Here is a 9895-nt window from a genome sequence, read left to right as displayed (position 1 = left end):
ACCATTCAAAGCAGATCCTATCTGCTCTGAGTAAATATTAATAAATATTTAAATAGTAAATAATCAGGACAAAAGGAAAATTCCTCTCCCCCTTCTGCACCCCAGTAGAGCTCAGACTTTGTAGGGTACAGTGGACAAGAGTTGAGAGAGTGAAGTGGAAGGAGGGTGAGAGAGGAGGAAAGATATGCAAGGTACCAGTTCAAGGTTGTTGAACTGGCAGCAACAGGGGTGGGAGAGCAGGGATGAGGGAATCAGCTGCAGGGGGTGTTGGCTGCAGGAGGAGCAGGGCTTATGTGAGTGGCAGGAAGCTTGGCCTGAGATGTGGAGGTGTGGGGAGGTGGGCCCGGACATGGGCCATTTCCAGTTTCAGAGTCATTGCTCAGGGGCTGGAGTGAAAGTGTAAGTGAGAAGTAAGTGTCCTCTTTGGGTTCCGATGGGGTTGTGGAGGTGCAGTCCAGGCTTGGGGGAGAGGAGAGGCAATGAATGGGTCATATTTAATGGGGATTTAAAAATGTTTCCCATGACTTTAATTTTATTTTCTATGAATTTTAATGGATTACATGAATTTAATGGTTCTATGAATTTTAATGGATGTAGATTTGTGTTTGGCTACCACAAGCAGAATATAGAACAAACAGTTCTTTAATGAACATTTCAAAGGAAAAATGTAACATTTTAAGATAACATACATGTGTTCTTTTCACTTATAAGTTATTTTAGAAAGTTTTGGGTTATTTTCCAGCGCTTGGATTTTTTTAAAATGTCTTTTTAGTGTGATGACTATAAAGTTTTTATAATCATGTAACTTAATATGCTGTATTCTGTAGACTGTATTATTTCACCTCTTAACATCTCTGAAATTGGGATGTGTCTTTGACAGCATCTTCAGTTCAGTTCAGTCCCTCAGTTGTGTCTGACTCTTTGCGACCCCATGAATTGCAGCACGCCAGGCCTCCCTGTCCATCACCAACTCCTGGAGTTCACTCAAACTCACGTGCATTGCGTCGGTGATGCCATCCAGCCATCTCATCCTCTGTCGTCCCCTTCTCATCCTGCCCCCGATCCTCCCAGCATCAGAGTCTTCTCCAGTGAATCAACTCTTCGCATGAGGTGGCCAAAGTACTGGAGTTTCGGCTTCAGCATCATTCCCTCCAAAGAAATCCCAGGGTTGATCTCCTTCAGAATGGACTGGTTGGATCTCCTTGCAGTCCAAGGGACTCTCAAGAGTCTTCTCCAACACCATAGTTCAAAAGCATCAATTTTTCGGCGCTCAGCTTTCTTCACAGTCCAACTCACATCCATACATGACCAGTGGAAAAACAATAGCCTTGACTAGACGGACCTTTGTTGGCAAAATAATGTCTCTGCTTTTGAATATGCTATGTAGGTTGGTCATAACTTTTCTTCCAAGGAGTAAGCGACAGCATCTTATGATTCAAAGAGATATAGTAGTGAGGAAAACCAAGCCATAATACTGTAACAATAGATGAGACTTGATGATATGCACAGACTTCTGTATCATCATTCATTTCTGGGAGCATTGAACCTAAGGCTCTTTACTAGAGGTGGTGAGTCAGAAATGTGAAAATTGTGGACCATCGGCCACACATCGATGAGCGAGGGAAACAGACGAAAGATCAGTGATTCTGAGATGGTGATGTGGTGCCAAGAGCACTGTCGTAGAGCAATGACTGATGGGGGTTAGGGACCCTAGGCGACTTCTGAGGTTCCAGAGGAAGATGGTCTTTGAGCTGCATGACAAAGGATGAATAAGATGACACCTAAGCAGTGGAGGAGCGAGGTATGAATGAGGAGGTATGAGCGAGGTATGGATGAGTTTCTAGAGCTAATCTTGGAACCTGCTGATTGATGAAGATGGAGTGAAGGAGGCAAGTGTAGAGTTCAGGTTGGAAGCTTTTTGTTTTTTTAAGATTTTTTTTAACGTGGACCACTTTTAAAGTCTTTTTTGAATTTGTCACAACATTGCATCTGTTGTATGTATTTTGGCTTTTTGGCCCAAAGGCATGTGAGATCTTACCTCCCCAAGCAGGGATTGAATTCACACCCCCTGCATTGGAAGGTGAAGTCCCAACGACTGAATCACCAGGGAAATCCCAGGTTGGAAGCTTTGATAGGAGATGAGATTGATGAAGGACTGTTGTTATATGTTCGGCATTTTGAACTTAAGCCTGAAGGCATTTGGGCGATTTTGGAAGATATACATGTTGGGAATTAAGATTTACATCTTACAAAGATGACTGTAGAAGCAGAAGGAAGGGAATGAATTAGAGGATGAGGGGAACAAATCTAGGGGTCAGAGAATGATAAATCGGTTGGAGCAGTGAAGCCCACAAGAAGTGATAGAACCAAGGCAGTGGTGGAGCAGATGAACAGGAGAAAACACATTCCTGTGATGCTAGGGAGGCTGATCTGATCACGTGATCATGACAGTTTGAAGTGTGGGAAGAGGCTGGAATTAAGCACGACTCCCAGATCTCTGGCTTGGATGGATGGTGGTGCCATTGAGCTGAAAGCAGGTTTGGGAGGAAAACGATTTCAGTTTTGACTTTATGGAACTTGCCATGCCCGAGGAACTGTTGTATGGACAAGAGCATGGGTTTGCAACGCAAGAGGCTTTCCCTGGAGAGGGGTTTGCGGGTCATCATTGGGGCCCTCAGGGAGTCAGTGAGGTTGTCCAGGAGGAGAGTGGGGTAGAATAGGAAGAGTGCGGGGGCGGAACCCTGGGGCCTCCCACCCACACTTACAGGGTGGAAGCAGGAGAGGGTGCAGTGTGTGCAGTCAGTATAATGAGGAAGTGGGTGACTGACAAATGGCATGGAAGCCCAAGCAGGACAGGGCACGACCGTTTGGTTTGTAACTGGAAACCACTGGTGTGTTGTAAAGAGCAGTTACAATGCACTGGGATGGCGAGATGGGCAGTAGCCAGCTTGCGATGATTTGGCACTATGAATTCAAGGTAGAAATTGCAATAAAAAGCATTGCCTACTCTTGCAGGAAACTAGGCTATAAAAGGAGAGACCATAAGGAGTGTTCAGTGACTGTGTCTTTGATTGTTGGGTTAATGCTTTCTAAAGGTCTCTTGGCTAATGTGTTTTTCTACCTGTGGAGTGGAACTTTCTCAGACTCAACGATTCTTTAACTTGCTTGAAGTGGCACTTTTTGCTTTTTGTTCATGATTTAACACTATAATAATGCCCAGCTAGAGCTTGCTGCAGGAATATGAGTTCCATCTTATCATGGAATTCTTGAGGCCATTACCTTTGAAGTTGTTCGGTACATTAACAAACAAATAAACAGAAAACATTAACAAAACAAAAAGTTGAGAAGTTGAAATACTAAGGAGATTGAGCTTGTTTACAAAAAAGTAAAAGACAATGAGAATACGCAACTTTATAAGCTAGGGTTATGCTTAATTGCAAACAACTTGATGAAAAATTTCCCTTCTTTATTGTTCTTGAAATATGGGCTAAGAAGTGAGAATGCTTGCAGGTATTGTGTGTCCTGGAATTGCTTTGAATTGCAGTTGGTGAGTGTGAGAACAAATAAATCCCAAACGATTTGTGATTTAGTTTTATAGGCACACACTCATAAACTGGATTCAGGCAGTAATTCCGGAAAGCATGCACAGGAGAATTATTTGCTGTATGTTCATTTACTCCACAAAGATTAGTGAGTACCCATATGTTGAAATCTCTGCTAGATCCTGTAGGATAGGAAATAGGGGACTTAAATAATGCTGCTCATACTTGGTCCAAGGGAGATGTGGATGAGGGGTCAGAGAAGAGAGAAAGCCTTCTCTTTTTTTTAATATTTATTTTTAGTATTTATTTTTTTGACTGCACCAGGTCTTAGTTGCAGCATGTGGATCTAGTTCCCTAACCAGGGATTGAACCAGGGCCCCCTGCCTTGGGAGTGCAGAGTCTTAGCCACTGGACCACCAGGGAAGTCCCGAGAAAGGGCCTTCTGATGGGTGATCAGGGGAGGCTTCTTGGAAGAGGTGGCATTTGAACTGTATGCTGAGAGATGACTGTTCATTCATTCTCTTTGGCGTGTCTGTTTCATGCGATACCCTTGACGACTCTCTTTCTTGAAACTGTCCTGGTTTGGTTTTCCCACACTATTATCAGCACCACCTTCGGCCTCTGTGTTCCCTGTCAACCCTTTTTATGGTTCCTGTATCTCCTAGGTCCTCTGTTCTTTCTCTTCCCTTCTTCCTCAGAGATATAATTTCCATCTGCAGCTTGGAAGAGTTGCCTGAATAGATAACTCTAAACCCAGAGCTTGAGCCTAAACTTTCTCTGGCCCTCCATCCTACATTTCCAACTTGAGGCCTCACTGGCAGCTCACATTTCAGTTGTCTGAACTGTCCCTCATGATACACCGCCTGTGCCTTCCCTCCTTTACTTCCTTCCTTTTGGTTTCCTATCGAGCGACTAGTGAGTGTCCCTGTGTGCTCATTGCTAGTTGATCATTCTTTAGATTCCTCAGGCTTGGAGACTCAGAGCCAGTTTTTTTTCTGTCCCCCTTACCACCTATGTCTCAATAATTTATTTCATTCATCTTCATTCTTTCCAGTATGTTTTGAAATCTTTTTGGTTCTACTAAAAGATTTAGTTCTTCATGCCCATTATCTGTATGCCTGGATCACTGCAGTGGCCTCGTAAATGGTGATCACCTTCCTCTACCTCCTCTTCGTTGTCAACATCGCCATTGCTTACTGAGCGTCCATCACGTTTGGAATGTTGCTCAGTGCAGTTCAGTCGCTCAGTCGTGTCTGACTCTTTGCGACCCCATGGACTGCAGCACGCCAGGCTTCCCTGTCCATCACCAACTCCCGGAGCTTGCTCAAACTCATGTCCATTGAGTCAGTGATGCCATCCAACCACCTCATCCTCTGTCATCCCCTTCTCCTCCTAGGAATGTTGCTAGGGTACCATAGTCTATACGTTGAAAAGTGGAGTAGAAGGAGAGACGAAACAGACCTGAATGATAAAGAAGTCCATCACCAAGTCCAAGGCGACAGGCCCAGAGGCGGAGTTAGCAGTGCAGTGAGACTGGAGGAAGTGGGCCCCAAGATCTGGGGAGATGGGTATCTAGGCACGTGGAGAAGGTTTGGGGCAGGGTGTCGAGTGGTGGATGGTGGCCCTCTGGTGCACATGTGAGAGGGGGACAGCCATGTGGTGTGGTATAAGACCTATGAGTTGAAAAGTTCAGCGAGGCCCGGACTGTGATGGATCTAGTAGACCAGGATGAGATATCTGGTCTTTATCCTATAGAAGTAAGTTTGTAGGGAGGGAATGGGCAGAAATAGGGAGAGTGTGACCTATGAAAAGTGTTCTTTGAGAAGTACCTGGACGTGGTGTGTAGGCTGAGTTTGAAGCCAGTTAGGAGATATCACAGAAGTCTTCTGTAACATTTTGTTTCTTATCTCTAAACACAACGACTGCCAGATTAAGTTTCTCAGTCGAAGTTTGGGTCCTGTGACCTTCCCAGATGCCCTTGGTGGGTTCCACGCCTTGAGGAGCAGTTCTTTTGCTGGCTTTGGGTAGCCTTTGTAGTCACACTTCAGCCTACCCTTCCAGCGTTGTCTCTGCCTCCTACCCTTCAGTAACCAACCGTTGGCCCCCACACAAATTTTCCATTCTCTCCAATGCTCGAGAAATGCTAACTGCAGTTTCACCCAGCTTTCAGCCTACACATGACACCTTTCATGGCCCCCGAAGCCCCTGCCCCCTGACAAAGCTTCCCTCATGCTTATACTCTGTTGTTTGCTTTTAAATTAATCACCAACTGACATTACTTTTTTCTGTAGCTGCTGAAGTTGTTAATTAGCGCTCATATTGTTTGTCTGGGTTTGTTTTTCCAACAGTCTGGAACCTCCTCAAGAGCTGGCACTGTGCTTGCCCCTTGTAGGTGGCTACAGCCATCACATTTGCATCCAGTACTGTCCCAGTGCTGGTATTTCAAACATGATATTTGCTGACCTTCCGAGCAGCCAGGTGGATTACACAGATGCTCAGAGCCCAGGGTGATAACACGTTTGAGGACCCAAGCTTTCACTCGGGTGGTGGGCATTGAATGGGGAGATTGAGGAAGAACTTTTGTTCCTTTTTGTCTCCTCATCCCCTGGTGTTGATGGGTGTTTGCTAACCAAAGGGGAGTCAGGAATATCCCCTTGACTTTTGTTGGGCAGTGGGTTCCCAGCTCCCATTTCAATGGAGCCCTTTCTCTAAAGGGGAATAGTCTACTTTGATTCTCATATCTTGAGATAACTACCCTTGAAAACTAGGGACAACTAGGTGAAACTTTCTTGATCCCAGTGATAGAGAAGTAAGTTAAAAGTGGATGCTTATTTTTTGCTATTAGATAGGTCAAAAGATTCTGCAGAAGCAAAATTAGCATTATATGGATCAGAGAAATAATTGTAAGCATGTAAGTTAGCAAGGACTTAAGACTGGAAAACTTCGGCCAGGGGTATAAAGCACTTGGGCTTCCCTGGTGGCTCAGATGGTAAAGAATCTGCCTGCAATGCAGGAGACCCAGGTTTGATCCTTGGATCGGGAAGATCCCCTGGAGAAGGGAATGGCTACTTCAGTATTCTTGCCTTGAGAATTTCATGGACAAAGGAGCCTGGCTAGTGACAATCCATGGAGTTGCAAAGAGTCAGACACGATTGAGTGACTAACACTTAGTATTTAAAAACTACTTTTTAGATAAAAGTGATGCATCCTGAAAATTCTAGATTAGTTTTCTTTCCATTTCCAGGGTTGGCAGGCTGGTGGGCATTAGAAATAATGTCTAAGTGGGATGTAGGGTGGCTTTAAGCATTTACTGGGGAGCCAACTCTCCAGGAATGTTAAACCTTGCTCATTTGTAAGAGGTGATAGTTGGGACTGTAGGTCAGCTGAGTGTTTCCTTTGTGTTTGTGAGAAGAAAGGGACAAAAAGTAATAATATAAGCAAGACAACTGAGAGAATGTTCAAAAGAGCAAACAGTTTTAAGCTCTCTCAGCTACTATAGAAGCACTTATTTATATAGAAACAGCTGACCTGCTAATTAGAAAACATCCTCGCCTATTCATTAAACTAATTATCTGAAGGAATTCTGCTAGGCAACACTTAGTCTAGTTCTAATTATTGTGTGCCCTTGAAAGCGATCAATGGCACTTTTAGAATAAAATTTTATGATTTAGACATGTATGTGGTTTACTCAGACATTCCCTGTAAATAGAGTCGGGGTAGTAATGAGGGGTTACAGTTTAGCTTTTATGAAAAAGGCTTATCCACCTCTTTGTAGAGAGATCATAAGGAATTATTAAATCATACATGTTTAGACCTGAGAGCCCCTTGGAGATCGTTACTGTTTAAATGAGTTTTTTTTAAAAGGTCTTTCTGTTTTTGTATTACTTTTTTTTTAAGAAGATGAGCATCATCTTGTGATTTAAGACAGTGGTAGACTTTTCTGTCATAAACTGAGACATTATGTTCACATATGAATAAGGTGGATCATCACTTCTGCAGCCACTTTAGCCTGCAGAGCCTTTTCTGACTTTAACCAGAACACCGGTTAAGAAGCATAATAAAAGAGCACATACTGTGTACCGGGGGTCCCCAACCTCTAGGATCTAATCATGCCTGATGATCTGAGGAAGAGCTGATGTAATAATCATAGGAATAAAGTGCACAATAAATGCACATGAATCACCCTGAAACCATCCCTTCCTACCCGTGCTCCATGGAAAAATTGACTTCCATGAAACCAATCCCTGGTGCCAAAAAGGTTGGGGACTGCTACAGTTGTTTTCAGGTCATAGCAATTATGTAAACAGATGAGCTGGTACTATCAACAAAAACTCAGCCAGCTCTTGAGTATTTGGATTGGGCCATCTGCTTCAATCTTAGGGCTGTGTTCCTCAGAGCCAGTGCCTGGGTTTAGAGCTCCCACCCAGCACTATGATTTGGGCGTTTTCCAGCTGGGTGACCTTGGATAAGCTACTTTAAGCTCTGTGCTTCAGTTTCCTGATCTGTCAGAGGGACTAACAATAGCTCCTGCATCCAGGGACTGTTGGGAGGATTAAATGAGTTATTTCTTAAAAAGTGCTCTTACATATTAAGGGCTCCATCTATCCAGCCAGCCACCCACTTCTTCATTCAGCCCCTGTTGTACTCTCACTGTGTGCTGGGCCCTGCTGTGGAGGCTGTTGATAGGGGACAGCACTCAGATGAGGTCCCTGTCCTATTGGAGCCTCCATTCTAGGGGGAAGAGACCATGAATAAGTAAGCAAACAAGTCCAAGTCCTAATAAGTGTTACAATAATGACAACAAATCGGGAAATATAATAGAGATTGATTGGTTTCAGGGGAGAGAGGTCAACATTGGCTAGGGTGGCAGGAGTGACTTTGGAGAAGGTGACGTGTGAGCTGAAATCTGAATGACAAGAGAGAAATGTCAGCTTCATTAAAAAAGTTTTCCTTTGTGTTGGTAGCTCTTTCCATATTCTTATTTTAAAATCACTTAACATCAAAATTAAAATCCTTTCAGGACCCCACTAGCTCGTGACTCTGTTCAGACAAGTCATTGTGAGCATCTTGGAGCTTTCCCCCTGAACTTCATCTTGGCAGGACCCAGACCTGCCCACCCCTGGGTCTCTGTCCCTTGGCTCCAGTTGGGTGCTCACCCACCTTGTGTGCCAGTTCCTGGAGGAGCCTGACTCTGTTCCCACCTGACAGAAAGTAGAGGACTGGGTTGAGGCAGCTGCTCAGGCTCACCAGAGGCCTCCATACCTTGTAGGCCAGGCTGACCACCGTCAGGAGCTGGCAGTTGTCTGAGGACAGGAAGCGGAGCGTGAAGTAGAGGGAGCGTGAGACGTGGAAGGGCACGAAGCAGAGGGTGAAGAGGCCACACACCAGCAGGATGGTCCGGATGGACTTGGCCCGGGCTGTGCCACCCACCCTCGTGAGGGTCTCCACTGGCGTGGCCAGGCTCCTGACCATCAGTGAGTAGCACACCAAGATGACCAAGGAGGGCAGGACAAAGCTGGACAACATCAGGACCATGCTGTAGACGAAAAACTTGTCAAAGTGATCTGCACTGGTCGAGTCGTAGCAGATCATCTGGCCGTCGATGTCGTCTGTGTGGGAGAAGATCAGGGTGGGCAGCAGCTGGATGACCACCACAGCCCATGTGGCGGCGGCGCCCAGCAGGGCGTGCCGGCGGGTCCGGTAGGGCAGCGAGCGCAGTGGGTGGCACACACCCAGGAAGCGGTGCACGGAGATGCAGGTCAGCAGCAGGACGCTGCTGTAGAGGTTGGCATAGAACAGGAAGCGCACCAGCTTGCAGAGCAGCTCCCCGAAGGGCCAGGTGTCATCCAGGGAGTAGGTGACGATGAGGAAGGGCAGCGTTGATATATACAGCAGATCCGCCACCATCAGGTTCGCCAGGTAGATGGTGGCACAGCCCCAGCGCTTGGTTTGGCGCCAGGAGAGCCACAGGACGGCGCCATTCAGGGGCAGCCCCAGCACAAAGATGATGCTGTAGGTCAGGGAGAGGTAGATTTGCTTGTAGTGCTCCGAGAGATGGCAGGATCTTCCTTCCTCTGAGATGTTGGTGTCCAGCTTCTCCATCTCCTCGGGGGAGCACAGCTCTTCGTGCTTCTCCTTCCTCGGGGAGGAAACGGAGTGGCTAGAAGAGCATCACGGCCTCAGCAGAGTGTTAGTTTCTGCCTTGACTTGGCATTAACTCCTGAAGTCTGGTCAGAGTCCTTGTTTGAGAGAGACCAGTGCTAGTAAACAAACAAAAAAAAAGAGCTAGCACCAAGGGCAAAGCAGATTTTAAAGGAGGGCTTTTCAACTTACCAGGTCCACAGGGCCTCCCT

At 45.7% G+C, this 9895-nt stretch overlaps 1 protein-coding gene and 1 non-coding gene across 2 annotated transcripts; both read right to left on the bottom strand.

The window, feature by feature from the left end:
* TRNAG-CCC lies at positions 3893-3965 on the bottom strand. Its single transcript has one exon. It is a non-coding gene; the product is annotated as a tRNA-Gly (tRNA).
* LOC102175899 (P2Y purinoceptor 3-like) lies at positions 8570-9644 on the bottom strand. Its single transcript, XM_018050369.1, is given in 4 exon segments — positions 8570-8680; positions 8682-8748; positions 8750-9048; positions 9051-9644. Coding segments are annotated over 4 exon segments (1071 nt in total).

This window comes from Capra hircus, chromosome 1 (genome assembly GCF_001704415.2).
Source record: "Capra hircus breed San Clemente chromosome 1, ASM170441v1, whole genome shotgun sequence".
Taxonomy (NCBI): Eukaryota; Metazoa; Chordata; class Mammalia; order Artiodactyla; family Bovidae; genus Capra; species Capra hircus.
The sequence above is the reverse complement of the archived record's forward strand: the minus strand, read 5'-3'. Positions and strand labels throughout refer to the sequence as shown.